The sequence below is a fragment of the Drosophila biarmipes genome, chromosome 3L (assembly GCF_025231255.1).
Source record: "Drosophila biarmipes strain raj3 chromosome 3L, RU_DBia_V1.1, whole genome shotgun sequence".
Taxonomy (NCBI): Eukaryota; Metazoa; Arthropoda; class Insecta; order Diptera; family Drosophilidae; genus Drosophila; species Drosophila biarmipes.
Window position 1 is genome coordinate 19,013,894 of NC_066613.1, and position 15,490 is coordinate 19,029,383.

The 15,490-nt window shown below is 45.0% G+C and overlaps 7 protein-coding genes across 7 annotated transcripts; 6 read left to right on the plus strand and 1 right to left on the minus strand.

Annotated features, from left to right (window-relative positions):
• Positions 1-2,932: 2,932 nt before the first annotated feature.
• LOC108035012 (uncharacterized) lies at positions 2,933-3,491 on the plus strand. The gene has a single exon (XM_017110356.3). The coding sequence runs from the start codon at positions 2,946-2,948 to the stop codon at positions 3,489-3,491; it is 546 nt and encodes a 181-aa protein (XP_016965845.2). The 5' UTR covers positions 2,933-2,945.
• A 1,537-nt stretch (positions 3,492-5,028) lies between these two features.
• On the plus strand, positions 5,029-5,882 carry LOC108035014 (uncharacterized). Its single transcript, XM_017110358.2, has 2 exons — positions 5,029-5,153; positions 5,219-5,882. Exons 1-2 carry the CDS (start codon positions 5,142-5,144, stop codon positions 5,759-5,761), a joined length of 555 nt encoding a protein of 184 aa, XP_016965847.1. The 5' UTR covers positions 5,029-5,141; the 3' UTR covers positions 5,762-5,882.
• Positions 5,883-8,410: 2,528 nt separating this feature from the next.
• LOC127010887 (as-peptide 126) lies at positions 8,411-9,153 on the plus strand. Its single transcript, XM_050886329.1, has 2 exons — positions 8,411-8,482; positions 8,561-9,153. Exons 1-2 carry the CDS (start codon positions 8,471-8,473, stop codon positions 9,059-9,061), a joined length of 513 nt encoding a protein of 170 aa, XP_050742286.1. The 5' UTR covers positions 8,411-8,470; the 3' UTR covers positions 9,062-9,153.
• Positions 9,154-10,166: 1,013 nt separating this feature from the next.
• On the plus strand, positions 10,167-11,083 carry LOC108034418 (uncharacterized). Its single transcript, XM_017109302.3, has 2 exons — positions 10,167-10,258; positions 10,319-11,083. Exons 1-2 carry the CDS (start codon positions 10,241-10,243, stop codon positions 11,024-11,026), a joined length of 726 nt encoding a protein of 241 aa, XP_016964791.1. The 5' UTR covers positions 10,167-10,240; the 3' UTR covers positions 11,027-11,083.
• An 879-nt stretch (positions 11,084-11,962) lies between these two features.
• LOC108035013 (nematocyst expressed protein 3-like) lies at positions 11,963-12,822 on the plus strand. The gene is made up of 2 exons (XM_017110357.3): positions 11,963-12,073; positions 12,152-12,822. The coding sequence occupies exons 1-2, from the start codon at positions 12,056-12,058 to the stop codon at positions 12,689-12,691; spliced, it is 558 nt and encodes a 185-aa protein (XP_016965846.3). The 5' UTR covers positions 11,963-12,055; the 3' UTR covers positions 12,692-12,822.
• A 266-nt stretch (positions 12,823-13,088) lies between these two features.
• LOC108035028 (uncharacterized) lies at positions 13,089-13,570 on the minus strand. Its single transcript, XM_017110373.3, has 2 exons — positions 13,505-13,570; positions 13,089-13,446 (listed from the first exon to the last, which is right to left on the minus strand). Exons 1-2 carry the CDS (start codon positions 13,511-13,513, stop codon positions 13,189-13,191), a joined length of 267 nt encoding a protein of 88 aa, XP_016965862.1. The 5' UTR covers positions 13,514-13,570; the 3' UTR covers positions 13,089-13,188.
• A 1,100-nt stretch (positions 13,571-14,670) lies between these two features.
• LOC108034419 (keratin-associated protein 19-2) lies at positions 14,671-15,374 on the plus strand. Its single transcript, XM_017109303.3, has 2 exons — positions 14,671-14,713; positions 14,808-15,374. Exons 1-2 carry the CDS (start codon positions 14,702-14,704, stop codon positions 15,210-15,212), a joined length of 417 nt encoding a protein of 138 aa, XP_016964792.2. The 5' UTR covers positions 14,671-14,701; the 3' UTR covers positions 15,213-15,374.
• The last annotated feature ends 116 nt before the right edge of the window (positions 15,375-15,490 follow it).

Consider the following 15,490-nt stretch of genomic DNA (forward strand, 5'->3'; position numbering starts at 1 on the left):
CCTGTTGTTTGCCTCCGGCTCTTCGGGTCGAGTGCAAATCCCCCGTGTATACCAAAATTCTGGGCTTCTCTTTGAGCTTTTTGCGGTTAGCCCGGGAGTATGCTAAGCTTAATTGAATTACTCGAGCGGAATCGGATTTGCATTTGCCCTGGCTGCTGCTCTGCATTATTAACAAGTCACTGAGGGCAAGGACCTCGGCCAGGATACGAGATGGGAATCACATTCCGTACGACTGCAATTAAAACCCGCATTGAAACCACAATCTCCGGAATCAGAGAAAATTAATTTCAAAGGGTCAAGCGAGTTCTCGGGAAACCCAATCCTTGCCCGCAGGAAATGCACGTACTGCACTGGAAAAAAAAGATTAATACATTTTATAAGCATAACTCATAGCATTGGACCACTTTAAACAAATATTGAAAATGGCATTTCCCAATTTCTTTTAACTGCACATATATTTTCAGTTTTCTGTTTTTAATTAAATAATGTTAGAGTGAAAGTGAAAAAGCAATTCTCAATTGAAATTTTATTAGAAAGGTTATAAATACATCACTTTTATCTTTAAAATGGCTAACCTAAAAATTATTCAGAATTTTATTACACCTTGTATTTATTTGTATTCATTTTTCTAACAGTGTAAAGGAAATGCACACGTTTTCCTCTGACCTTGGCCGAGAACATTGACACGAAGGGAGCTTGAAGCACCCAGGCACACCCAGGCTCGTAATTATATACTTGTTATTTGTGCGAAGGATTTGCAACCGATAATTTAATGCAGCCATGCCCTCGGGTGTCCTTGCAGTGAGTTCAACGACTGCGTACGCGCAATATGGAAGGAAGGATTACGGATTGTATGAGCCATATGGGGAGATTTCATTAAAAATTCAAACTAATGGGGAGGAAACTAAGAGGAAACAATCTTCAATCTTGCACAATAATTGTAGCATATTTTCCCGCCAATATACAAGCCGTATGCCCAATCAATTGCGTGAATCGAATCAGTTGAAAACTTCAAAAGCTTGCAACAATGTTTTTCCGAGGCAGGGGGAAAACTCGCATTTGTCGTTGGCAAACACGTGCAGCGATTTAGCACGCATTACGTTACATTACAATGCGGCTCCAGCTGAAGAGCCCGCACCTGTTGCCATCGGCGGTGGAAAAGCGGTGGGAAATCGCAGGAAAATGGCTGGTGGCAGGCGCGGGTGGCAACCACTCGAGGGGCTCGCGAACTCAAGAGCTGGGCGTGTGCTCCACTCGGCATGGAGAAGGGAAAATCTTCGGGGAAATTCCCGCTTTTTAGTGCCCTCTTTTTCGGTTCAGCGAAGGTGAACATATCGATTTCTGATTTAGCCACTTTGTTATGGTAATTTCACTGCCATTTCCCACTCCCTTTCCCCGTTTTCCTCCCAGGCCCGGTTTTGTGTTGACAATTTCGATGAGCGCGTGTCGCGCATTTGGCAGCCAATTTAATTGGCCACCCGTGCGGGAATTTCGGCTGTTTACGACAGCTTCTGCAGCAGATTTAATGGGAGAAGTGGCAGTAACTTGCACGCTTTTGCCCACTTTTGGGCCGCTTCGGAGTGATGCCAAAGGCGCGGCCAACTTTTGGGCTTCACCGGGCTAATTGAGAGCTTCGAACCCGGCTTTGTTGGCGGCGGTAATAAATCGACTTTTAACTGGCGTGTGATATTTTGGCATTTATATTTCGGCAACGGCCATCAATCAGAGTCATAAGGCATAAAAAGGTGCCTGGAACGTGATCGCAATGGGTTTCTTGTAGCGGCTGCTATTTGGTTGATTTTCTTATTTCTTACTTCTTTTTGCAGCTGGTGGCGGCAGTAAAAGTTGCTGCAGTGCAGCGCGTGCATTCGTAAAAGTTATCCACCTCTATATCCAGGGATTTGGCCTGATGGAGTGCCAATGATAATGGCCTCAGAAGTGGGAGGGATTAGGGAGATTTACTATCGGAGAGGTATCTTAATATACTTGAAGTAGCTCGGGTTAGATGTACATGTCACGTACATGCCTTAGAGAAGAATAAATAATGTTCCATATTATTAAATCCTAATGAGTTTAAAATTTATTTAAGTTTTAAGCAATCCTTTTGAAACTCGTCTTAAATGTGATGTTCGTGGTTTCGAGAAGCCTTCCTTTGAAAAATTCGATGTGACTTGTCAGTCGGATATTTAAAAGATATTTAAGATAGATATTCAAATGGAACATTTTTTACGGTTAATAAAGATTAAAATTTAAATGAACTTAAACTTAAGAATTAAAAAGATACTTTCATGACAATTAAAAAACTAAAGAATTTGATAGATAATATCATAGTAAAATGGTTGATAAAGATTAACATTTATTAAGATTTTAAAACTTAAGAAATAAAAAGATACTTTCCTGAAAATTAAAACACTTGAGATAATACCTTAGTAATACAGGGGAATAATTTCACAATACTTGCAGAAAAAGTGCGGCATGCACTCGCTCCAAATAAACCCATTTAGAGTTTTGACCACCGCCTGCGATTCGTAGCCTCCTCCAAATTTCCCTTGAAGATGGGGCATTGCAAAACTTGTCGCATGCATTTGCCGCACGATTTGCTTGTCGATTGCACGTCGTGCGCAGATCCCTTAATGGAGTTTTTACATATACCTCCTCTAGTTTCCAGACCGCCTCCTACTCCCCCGAAATCAGCATAATGTGAGCCACGCAACTCGGATCAAGGTTCGAGGTATATAAACCTGCGATGGTCAACAAAAATCGATTCATTACGTGTGAAAGTGTCGAAGAGAAGTGACTTAATACGGAAATCGAAAACGGAAGAAAGCATAAGGAGAAACAATGTTCAAAAATTCCAAAGCAAGTGAATGAAAAGTGATTTTAAATATAATATAATAAATAATTAAATATTATTTAATATCTAGAGTGCCCTAATATGTGTTCTGATGTGTCTCGGCTGTCCAGTCTGGGGAAGCTTTCATCATGCTCCCTCGGCGGTGGGTGTTCCCGTGGGAGTGCCAGTGCCAGTGCCAGTTCCGGTGCCCTCTCCATATCCGGTTCCTTCTCCAGTGGCTGTGCCTGCTCCAGTGGCCGTGCCCGTTTCCGATACTGTGACAGTACCAGCCGCTTTTGCCTATGGCACTGCTCAGCACTATGCTCCTGCTCCTGCTCCTCCTCCTCCTGCGATCTTCAAATACTCAACGGCCTATGCTGCCCCACAGCCAGTCATCAAGTACTCCCTGGGCGCTCCAGTGACCACTACCACCACCACTTACACGGGATTTGCTGCACCTCCGACTGCTCATTTTGCAGCAGCACCACCGCCACCACAATTCGTGGCCAGATATGCTGCCCAGCCCACAGGTTACCAGTTTGCCGCCGCCCCCTCCTTCGGAAGATATAAACTCCACTTCGGAGCACCACCATCTCACCATTCTCCAGCTGCTGTCTATGGAGCTCCGCCGGCGACATTTAACGCGCAGGGCTGGTAACCCCAGATGGTTCCCCACCTCCTAACTCATTATGCATAACTATGAATGATAATTTCCTCAAATTAGCAATTAATTAAATCTAAATAATGTTGTTATGTTTCGTATTATCCGCCAGTCGTGAATTTATGCGAAGAACGCGGAGCGTAGCGATTTAATTATGCTTATATCAAAAACCCATAAATAATTCAGGTGTTTTCATGGCTTCGAGCTATCTTTTGGCTACGCCAATTTTGGTCAAAGGCGAGGCATTGAGAGGGCCCAGACAAAAACCGTCAGGTATTCCGCTATTAACTACGAACTTTTGACCAACTGACCCAACTCAATGAATGAATGAGAGATAGCGGAGCCATGCGTCAATTGGGCCAACAGTTTAGGCTTTAAAGAGCTTTTGAGGTAAAAGATGGATGGCTTGATTACACCACAAACATTGACTTTGTATAAATAAATCTTGAAAATTGACGATTTCCGGGTTCGGAGATGGGGTATTTAAGTAGGTGTCATGTTTAGTAGCTATTAAAAAGGAAGAATAAATAAAGTGTTAATAATTTTACATCCTTAGTTATAAATAAAATTAAATAAATAAACAAATTCGTTTAATAAAGAATAAATACAAGATCCAAAAGTAAAAGTTTAGAAAAATATATAAATCAAAATAAAATTATTCCTTAAAAAAAAAGATTTTAAATCCTTTCTTCACCTTTTTAATATAATAAAAAACTAATATTTAAAAGTTAAAAAAGTATACCCTTGTCAAAACTAACAAATAACACAAATTTTATAAAACAAATTTACAAAAACGTCATAAAGTAACTTCTCTTTTTGTTCAGTGGATGCTAAAATTAGATGCGCATAGATTTTGATTAAGTCCCACCGGCTGAGGTCAACATCTGACGAGACTGAGAGCCCCGCGCAGAAAGAGCGGCAATCAAACGCCGAGATGTGGACAACAATCGGGTCTTTAGCATGCAAATCTCGCGCCGCACCGCCAAAGTCCTCCGTTTTGGTCGGGGGCTAATGGCTTTTATGTTTGCGACTCCTGTCACATGACGCTCTATTCGATTTGTGTTTAATAAGCTCAAATGCTGTCGACACGTCTGAGGTATGCACAAAACTTAAGAACAGTGGTGTGGCCCAAGGGGGTCTTGCAAAATATATAGCGCACCCCTTCAAAAACCACTCAGCCCCTGCTAATTTGTGAAGTTGCATAGCTTGGATGCCAATAAAAGTGACCAACATTGATTTATATGCAAGGCAGCCAAGTATCAATATTATCAATAGAGAAGACTGCCCGGCAACAGCTTTTTGTTAGGCCACAGCCAATAAGCCAAGTAAATAAACAAAGGCAGCACAAAATGCCAAAAAGCTTCGTCTTGGCCTGCACTCGAGTGTTGGAGTGTTGGCCTGGCCCAGAGCCATTCACGAAGAGCCAAGAGGAAGACCTGAAAAGAGTGACGAAGAGAGAGGTATGGTATCACTCCGAGAACCGAGCGATCGCAGCTCCTCCATACGCATATAAAAAGCATCTTCACGGGGCCCACAAATTTTAATCAGCCGCCAAAGCTGCGACAGCGAACATCATCGAACTTGGGAGCCGGTTAAAAAATATTATCACAAGAACTAGAACGGATAAAACGAAGTGAAGAAAGTGAAATGGCGCCCAAAGTGAGTGTTATATGAGGTGTTTGTGAAGATCTCTGAGCTGTTACTATAATAAAAACCCCTTTCAGTTGTCTTGTTTATGGATTGCACTGCTGCAACTTGTGAGCCTGGCTCTGGGTGATGTCTCCCACTTGGATTACTCCATCACACCCAGTTCCCAGGTGGCCTACTACCATTATCCCGCCCCCAACCGACAGACTGTGCCAAGGGCCCAGAGAACCCAGTACCCACAGATCCAGGGCCAGCAGTATCCCCAGGTGGCCCGTCAGTTCGCCGAGCCCGCCTTGGAGCAGGCTGCCTTTACCCAGGCTCTGACCAGTCAGGGCTACGTGTTTGGAGCACCTTCATCCCAGCTCCAGGTGGCTCCCTCGGCTCCTCAGCCCCAGCAGGTGGCCAGGCCTTCGGTTCCTTTGGCGCCTGGAACCATAGCAGGGCGCTCCATAGCCTCAAGTGCGGATGCCAACTCCCTGAACCTCAAGCTGCCCGTGCCCTTTGGCATTGCGCCCCTGAATGTGGCACAGCTTCCCCTCCAGGCTGGAGCTCCCTATGCCAGTGTGCCACGGACAACAGGCCTGACCTCCTATGGAACACCCCAGATCCAGAGGCGCTGATCACGAGCAAACCTAATCCTAACATAGCTTAATAATACATTTAATCGAGCCAGAGTTATCCCGACTGATCATCAAACTGCGATGACTTCTGCTCTTAGTGAATACACATTGATAATAAACTTGCCATCTAAACTTAGTCTTTTGGGTCGGTCTCTTTTTTTATTGGCCATTTTTTGTGGTTGTTTTCATCTCATTGCCATCGATGGAGACTGCATTTGCATAATATCTTGAAGGTTGAGCCGCAGACACTATAAAGAGGTCTTCGTTTACACCTTTCACTCTCCTCCGCTGGCCTAATGGTGGCTATTTACATACTATACACACAAATCGGGCCAAGAGATCGCCATCATGCGATGATCCTCATAATGAGACCTTAAACTTGGCATTGGAAATGGCTGTGAAAACAAAAGAAATCAAGCTCCTAAGTTTTGACGTATGTATATTTATGAAAGCCAATTAAAGTCAAGTGTCGTTGATCAGAATCTGGGAATCTGGGAACGGAACTGGGACTTGGCATCTCGCTCCACATATATATTTATGGCAGGGGGGTTAGAACCTGCTTTCCCGCGAAAACAAAAACAGGAATCCGAATGTGATCTGCATAAATTTGGGTTTTCGAAAATCCATTAAAGCCAACGGTACTGACGACAGTCATATAACTCTTAAGGGGGATAAAGACTCTGAAGCGCCTCTAAATCAGCCTGCAGTTAAGATCGAAAAAGGTTAACTAGGAAGTGAGCGGATGGCACTGCTGTGAAGTGGAGTGCTGAAGACAAGAAGTTGATGGCGATGGCGATGGCGATGATGATGGGTAAAGATATATGGTATTTCCGTGCTTGAGTCACCGGAAAATTGGCTCGTCATCGGCGGAGAATTCCAGCCCAGAAATTGTCTTAGCAAGTGAGCGAAAGGTCACCCTTTCGGATGGACTGTACCACCTGTGGTGGCTTTTGAGTTTGGATCACTCCGATCAGAAGTGGCGGCAATGCGGATACAGAATGGCGAACACAGTATACAGTTACATGCGTGGGGCAACTTGATCGGTGGATCAGCAGACCTCATATATATCTCGCCCTCTCGACTCGTCATCGCCACGGCCTTGAGATCGGCGTCATCATGCGATTGGATTCCAGTAGCAGCTTGGAAGTAACGACCTATAAGATGCTCTGTGTATTAACAAATAATTGTCATAAATGTAATACAATTTAAAAACTCTTTATAAAATTAATTATTTAGTATAGAAGTCCAAGTGAATAAATAAAACCCATAATTAAGTCTTTCAAAAATTTGTTATAAAACAGCACCGCTAATAAATAAGTTGAAACAGTAATTAAGTCATTGTATTCACAAGAGATTAATCTTCGGAGACAAATTATGATCATTAGTCCACAATCAAAAAGAGGAATTCTCTTCCGAAACGCCCCTTTTTCATATCAACATAATCTTTTGTGTCTCATATTGAGGTATTTTAGTTTACTTAAAGGTTTTAGAGCTTTTTTAATTTTTGCATGTTTGGTAGAATTTATTAAATATGATATAAATTTTTGATTTATAAATAAATATTCTAAAACATTATGAAATATCTAAACTTCCTTAAATGAAGTGAGAGATAAATCCTATTTCTCTTAAATTGTAAAATAATTGTGGCTATCATTGATGTCAAAGGAAAGGTACCCTCTGTGCTCTTCACATCAGTGCAAATCTCAGGTTCACCAGCCACCAGATGAAGCCGATGCTGCTGACCAGGCCAGCACGTGACCGAGTGAGCTGCGGTGGCTCATTAAGTCCGCAAGCCGGTTTCCCTCGCTCGATCACTCGGCTCCTCAGCTCGTTGGCCAATTAAGCCACCTCGGTGAGAGGGGGCCAGTCGGCGGATGAGGAGGCACATATCCACAACTCATCCTGTGGCCAGATGGCGTCAAGGTCGGGTCAGCACGGCAAAACAAATGAAGCTCCGGCGGCAAGGATGAGAGGCGAATTTACGACCGCCTTTTATTGGCCTCTCTGCGAGCCATTAAAAAGTGAACTAATGAGACACTTAGTGGGGCGGAATCATGGCCTAGAGGGGGGCATCGGATTTTATAGCCAATTTGGCTTAGATTGCGGCCAATTCAATGCAGGGCGGCGCACATTGATGGCCCAAACAGACTGCAAATTACGCGCAGACAGCCCGACCACCGAGGGAGTCTTCAATTGCATACCAATGTCGATCACTGCACTGGTAAAAAATGTATAGGTGGGTTAAAATATTTTCGCAACAATTTGTATATTTGTATATTTCAACACATTTGTATCTCATTTAAGTGTTTTATAAGCACTTTATTTATTTTCTGAGTATATAACAACTACTATTAACCGCTCTTTTTACTTTTCCACGTACCTAAATATATTTAAATTATAAAAGTTATTAGATAGGTATCCCCAACTAACTAATTTCTCCCAGTGCCTGCTGAAATTTCGAACGACAGCTCGCACAACTTCCGACAATCCATTGGGCAATTGAAGGCGGAGCACGTCTTGGCCAAATGGCGATCATGTATGCTACTTGGCACTCGCCCAGGTTGGCCGGCTAAAGAAGCGACCAAAAGTCGGCTCAGACAGAATGTCCCTCAAAGAGCACGGATATGGGCACGAGCTATATAAGCCACTGGGCTGGCTCCAAATGAACATTATCGCTCAAGAGCTTTAGACAAACCCAGCCACAGCAACATGTACAAGTTTGTAAGTTGTCCTAAGAGGATCACCAAAAAGAAAGGGAGGATTTTGACCAGCTAATGATTACTTTACCTTAACTTCCAGTTGGTTCTCGCTGCCCTCGTTGCCTGCTCCGCGGCCAAGCCAGGAGTCGTGGCCCCTCTGGCTGCTCCCCTGGCTGCTCCTCTGGCCTACGCCAACGCTCCTCTGTACGCCGCAGGTGGCAGCAGCCAGGTGGATGTCCGCAACAACTACGACGGCACCCTGTCCTCCTACACCACCGCCCCCTTCGAGTTCACCGCCCCCTACTCCAGCCGCTATGTGTCCGGAATCCCAGCTGCCCCCGCCGTGGTAGCCAAGTACGCTGCTGCTCCTCTGGCCGCCGCCGCCTACTCCGCTCCCCTGGCTGCTCCAGTGGCTGCTCCTCTGGCTGCTCCAGTTGCTGCTCCTCTGGCCGCTGCTCCCTTTGCCGCGCCCTACGCCGCCGCCGCCTACTCCGCCTACCCCTACGCCTCGCCGTATGCCGCCCCCTACTTGGCTTCCCCCTACGCTGCTCCCTACGCCGCCCCCATCGCCGCTGCTGCCCCAGCTCCAGTGGTGGTCTAAGGACTAGGACTCACCCATAAACCAAACTCAACTATAGACAATTTTTGTAAACAAACTTGAGATTAAATAACGAACAAACAGTCAAGAAACAATGTCTTATTATTTTAAAATTTTAGCTGATTTCTAGTACGACTTTGGGGATTTTTTTTTATAAATCAAAGAAAAAGGAATAAAAATATTTCTTTAAAAAAATCGTAGATCAGAATATAAACTTTGCCAAAATAATGTATACAAAAATGTTGGTAAGGTAATTAAAAGGATTTAATAGGAATTAATTATTATAATTGTGAAATTGTAAAAAAAATTGATTAAAAAATTGTGGAACGTTGATTGAAAAGTTTTCGTAAAAAAAGTCATCATTCAGAAAATAAACTTAAAAATTTCGATAACTTTTTAAATATTATTTATTTGTATACTAATGAGAATAAGAATTATTAGAAAAGAAAATAAAACTCTTTTTATATACAACTGAATAAATTGGGACTTAAGAAAAAATATAGGTATATATATATCTTTCATATGTAGTCACGACCAATATAATGTATGCATACATTTACCTTTTATAAAAAAAGACTCAAATTTAAAAGAAGATTTATGTTATAAGTGTTCCCATTGGGGAGACAAAATGCACTAAATGGCAGCATAACTTGGACTTAGGGAAGTTCGAGCTGCAGAAGTTAGTCACACACGGTGTGTAAACACAAACAACATTTGTTGTGATTGTGTTGTCACCCAAGGCGCAATATCGATTGTTATTTATGGTCAAAGCAAAATTTATGGGTTATCATAATCATATTCCACTTATGGGGAACTGTCAATGCCTGGGCTTGGTTTTGGCCCCGTGTTATATAATCTTGGGCCGTGCTTTCGAATCGCCCAAGAAGTTATTGGCCCCTCGATCGAAGGCAGTCGCAGTCGCAGTCACGACTTGCTGACCAACTATAGCGGCCTAAAGTGGGTTACCTCACCTCAAAACCCAACCGAAAGACACCTATTAAGTCGACAACGAAAGTGAAGAAATGCAAGTGCAAGTCTTTTGATTGAGTACCGCCTCAATTTCCCTATAAATATTAATGGAACTTGACAATGGGGGACATTAACAGCAGAACCAACAGGTCGAGCACATCGATCGAGTAGCTAATCCCCCAAAGAAACCGAACTGCACATACACCAAGCAAGATGTGGCAACTGACATGGGTGGGGATTCAAGGATAACCATTCCCCAAGGATTTAGATTAACAAGTCTATACTTTTCAGACCTTTGCAGTGGCTTTCCTACTGGTGGGTGGTGAGGCCAAGCCCTCCCAACTCTTCAACCACCACTTCGATACCCACCATCTGGGCCACTTTGATGGGCATCATCTGAACCACTTGGAGTCGCTGCATGCCCTGCCCCACCACCTGGATTATGCGGTGCAGGAATCGGTTCTTCCTCCGCCGGCTCCACTGCTTCCTGCGGTGGCTCCACCACCAGCCTTTGCTCCGCCACCGCCCGTCTATGGTCCTGCAGCACCAGTTTTTGGACAAGCACCACCTGTTTACGGACCGCCAGCACCTGCATTCTCTCCTGCTCCGCTTTTACCAGCTCCTGCTCCTCTTTTACCTGCTCCTGCACCACTTTTCCCCGCTCCTGCTCCGCTTCTACCCGCTCCCACCCCTCTGTTACCCGCTCCTGCACCATTTCTTCCCGCCCCTGCACCACTTGTGCCCTCTCCAGCTTTCCTGCCAGCTGCTGCACCACTTCTGCCTGAGTTCCACCTGCCCGGCGTCAGCCACCAAGTGCTGCCTCCCCTCCTGGAGGCGGTGCCCTTCGCACCCACCTATCGAGCCATTCCGGGACCCAAGACCACCACCCATCGGGTGTCCATAGGCTACGCCTTCCCCAAGCTGCTGGCCGCGCCCCACGCCCACCTGAAAGCCCTGCCCCTGAAGTTGGCCCATCACCATCACCACTCGTTGTTCTAGGACGAGTCCGCATACCAAAAGGATGATGGAACCCTCACCAAAGAGTCATCAAAGTCAGCTACCTGCTTTATACCATAATTTATCGATTAATTATAGTACAATAAAATGAAGTTAAAGTTAATTTTTGGTATTTCATTTGGGGTAACTACTAAAAGTGGTATTAATTATAGAGGACCCTGAATTCTGACAATGTCTGATAGTTACCATAATATACAACAATCAGTGCCAAAAATAGGCAGTCCAAAGAATGGAACCACGGAAGATATGATCACAGGCACACCAAAAATTAGCCAAAGCAAACATACATACCTGATATCTGATTCAGACTCTCATTACGAACCAGACGCCTCGTAATGTCGCCAAATGGGGTGTCAGTTATTTGGCTAACACACACACACGAGCTATTGGCAACACACACACACACAAACACACACTGCCGAGGAACTGAAATGTTGCTAGTGAATTTCCAACTGCACGCAACATGAAATCCAATCAGAAATTCCACACACAGACCCGGCCCAAACACGCGACAATTGTTGCAATAAAAAAAGGCTAAAATAAAATGTAGTAATTCAATTATATGCTTTGGCCCGCTGGTGGGAGGGTAGCACGTATTTTGGGTAAATAATTGCAGCTCATTTTGTGGCCACACCACCCACCAATCCGAAACAACCGAAAACCCAAACTGTCATAAACCCAAAGAAAAAACGGAAGGAAAAACGAAATCTTGCCCAATATTGGCCTAGGTTATGGTCGGCAATTGCGTGCAATTATGAAAGTTTTCGGGGGCGATATCGACGTAAGAGGCTGCCGATTGGTTTTTAAGTACACATAGCACCTATCCAGCAACGCCCTTCATAAGGCCCGTGTTTGGAAAGTCTTCCAAGGTGTTTTCGTATGCTCAACCACGGATAATCCGTGGGCTATAGAATTATAAAAGCGTTGTCCGGTGGACAGTTCGATATCACAGCTCAGTCTGCCTTCAAGCTAATCACAACTAGCCCACCCATCCCCCAAACACCAAGCAAAATGTTCGCCAAGATTGTGGTGAGTTGGGGAGGATCTCGACAGGATTACGGTCTCCATCCAAGTGGAATATCTAATTAAATACACTTTCATTTCCAGCTCGTTGCCCTCTGTGTGGCCTCCGCCCAGGCTGGTCTTCTGCCCTTCCATGCTCCTGCTCCGCTGGCTGCTCCTCTGGCTGCTCCGCTGGCTGCTCCTGTGGCCACTGCCGGCGTGGTGGCTCCCTATGCCTCCAGCTTCAATGCCCACCGCATCAACCACGCCGTGGCCTACCCAGTGGCTCCTGCTCCGGCTCCAGTGGCCTTTGCCGCTCCCCTTCCCGCTCCTCTGCCCGTTCCCGTGGCTGCTCCTGCCCCGGTAGCCTTTGCTGCGCCTGCTCCCGCCCCAGTGGCCTTTGCTGCACCTGCTCCTCTGCCAGTGGCTGCTGCCCCCGCTCCTGTGGCCTTTGCTGCCCCCGCTAAGGTTGGATTCGGCTTTGCTGCCCCTGCTCCAGTGGCTGCTCCCCTGGGATTCGCCCCTGCGCCGGCGCCTGTGGCCTTCGCCGCCCCCGCCAAGTTCGGATTCGGACCCTTCGCCGCTCCAGTGCCCGCGCCCCTGGCTGTGGCCCCCAAGTTCGCCCCCGCCCCCTACTTCTTCTAAGGACTCAGCCAAAGGATCACCCAACTCATCCGTCCCATCCGTCCTATTAGCTTGTAGAACCTAGCACAAATCTTCATACCTAGAAAGCAGCAATGCTTGGCGAATAAAAAACTAAATCATTAATCAATTTATTTCGAGACTTTTCCTGGGGCGGTCTCTTGGTTGGCTTTTGGTGATATTTCCTATCATAACCACCTTGGGAGATACCTCCTAAAACAATCTGTCAAAAAGGTAAATGCCTCAAAAGGTCAAAGACATTTTCGACATTATTCTTTCCGGTCAATAGTGAAATTTTCTCTAAATTATCAGTAAATAAAAAATATTATAGTGTTTGTCTCCAAAAACCTATTTGAAGACTGATTAGAATAGAGATCATACTCCTTCAAAAGATGGAAGCTCGCTTTCAATTTTTTATTCCATTCAAAAAATGGTTTCACACATAAAATAACTTTCCATTAGAAACCCTATTTTAATGAACATTTTATGAGTAATCCTAGCTAAAACCTCTTGTTCTTAACATGACCAATCCTCTGGAAGAGAGGAACATGTTCGTAGGGCGTGTGCGAAATGGGCACGGAATCGTAGGTGACGTGGGCAATCTTGGTGAGGGGTGCCACAATGGTGTAGCCGGGGTGTTGATCCAACTTCTGGGGTGCCGAACCAGCCGCCGGCAGAGGATGATGATAGACCACGGGGTGATGGTAAATGACCGTGGCGGTTAGGACCCCACTCAGCAGGGCGAAAAGCACGAAAACCTTCAGAACAGATGGGAGATAAGAATTCCGAAGGGAACTGAGCACTAAACCTGCTCACCTTGAGCATTCTCTGGTGATATTCTGACTGGAACTGCACTTGGACTAAGCTGAAACCATCCGAAGGCCAATCAATTTATAGGCTCGTCTTCAGCGCTGGATTTTCAGGCCTCCTTTAAACAGTTAGGAACCGGTTGACAATCCCCTGCAATACCCAACTGCATTTCCTTGGCCAGCGGGAACCTGTTGCAACATCCCATGTAGTGGGAGCACTACTCCACTTGGCCTTTTGTCCCCTTCTCTTCGAGAAACCCGTTTTCAAGTTCAAGTTTAAAGCGTCTACGCCGAAGATTGTCAAAGAGTCAGTGACTCTTTTGTGCACTTAATTATGCCCCGTCGTTGGTTTTGTTGTCTTACATTTCTCTGGCTTTTGTTTGTTTATAGGTTGTGAGTTAGTTGATCGCACGTCTTGGGGTTTGCCTTTGTTTCCCCGTTTTTATGGTCTTTTTATAAACTCAATCATTGCCCAATCCTATGTTTTTCGTGCTGGTTTCGGAGGTGTTGAGAATTAATTAGTTTGACTTTATTTGGATTTTTATGCCTATGCTATTATAAACGTCGTTTTAATACTAGGGCATACCCTATATAGAAGGTGGGCTTACAACTTGGGATTAACATATATAAATATCTAAATAAATAAATGATAGGATTTAATATATTTTAAGCCTGTTACCATATTTTATCTGTATATTTTCTAGACTAATCTCTCGAAAAAGATCATTTTAAGATAGAAACTACGAAAAAAGCTTGCCATCCCCAACATCTAGAGCCCATTGACCCTACACATATTTATAATCTGATCGGAGTCACATGACTGAACCGATGGAAAAGGCCACCCACTAGATTTAAACTGCCCACAGGCCAAACAAAGAACTGGAACTGGATCCATTGTGGATGTGGTAAATGCCAAACCCGAATGCCGATTATACAATGGTGGCCCAAAAGGCGAAAAACAGGTGTTGGAATTTGCTTTTATTTGCAGCAGCTAAGGATGGTTTTGTGGCACGCCGCTAACTTGGGCAACTTGTCCAGCGAATTAAAGTACTCTGCTGCACTGTTCATTAGATCATCGATGTCCATGTGGGGATGGAATCCACTGCACTGGGGATTGGTATAAAAGAGCCGCGTTGGGATCAACTGCAGCAACACTAGTGGTTCGGACTCCCCAAGCAGCTGCCGGAAAATAAACAACAGCAAGATGTATAAAGAAGTGAGTAGCCCAAGGATTACAACAAGATTCTGTATCTTTAGATATGAAAGATCCTAAGAGTGGTATTTTAAATGAGAAAATGAATTATTTGCAGCTGATACTTGTGACCATCGCCTGCCTGACCACCTCCATCCTGGCAGCTCCTGCACCTGAACCCGCTCCAGAACCAGCTCCTGCTCCTGCTCCCGCTCCCTCGCCCAGCATTGGCTTCGGAATTGGACATGGCTACGGTGGCTATGGCCTGGGATTGGGTCTGGGCATCGGGCACTACGGCGGTCACTATGGCGGCCTGTACGGTGGACACATTGGAGGAATTGGTCTGGGGTTGGGCTACCATGCACCCATCATCTCCAAGACCATCATCGGCAAGAGCTACCTGGGCGGCTATGGCTATGGCCTGGGTCACGGATACCTCGGAGGCTATGGACATGGCCTGTACGGTGGACATGGTCTGGGTCTGGGATACGGACTGGGATATGGCTACGGCCATGGTTGGTAGAGGTGCTCCCGAGTCCAATGAAGTTAAGCCAAGTGCGGAGCCAAGAAAAGCGTGCCACATGTGAGAGTTTTCAGTCAAGACAATTACTTCGCAGTACCCAAAACATTACGATAGCCTTAATCAGTCACTCACTCAGCAAGTAAATAAATCAATAAAGACAAAGCAAGAATGTACAAAACAACTCTGCGTTAATCATGGAAGGTTATTCGATGGGATTTACGAATGGATTCCAGCATATTTAAGATATTTCAAAATGCCCCTTTTAAGGACTATTTAGA

What these genes read in the sequence shown, in the direction of transcription:
- LOC108035012 (XM_017110356.3), top strand. Translation starts at nt 2,946, where the DNA reads ATGTGTCTCGGCTGTCCAGTCTGGGGAAGCTTTCATCATGCTCCCTCG.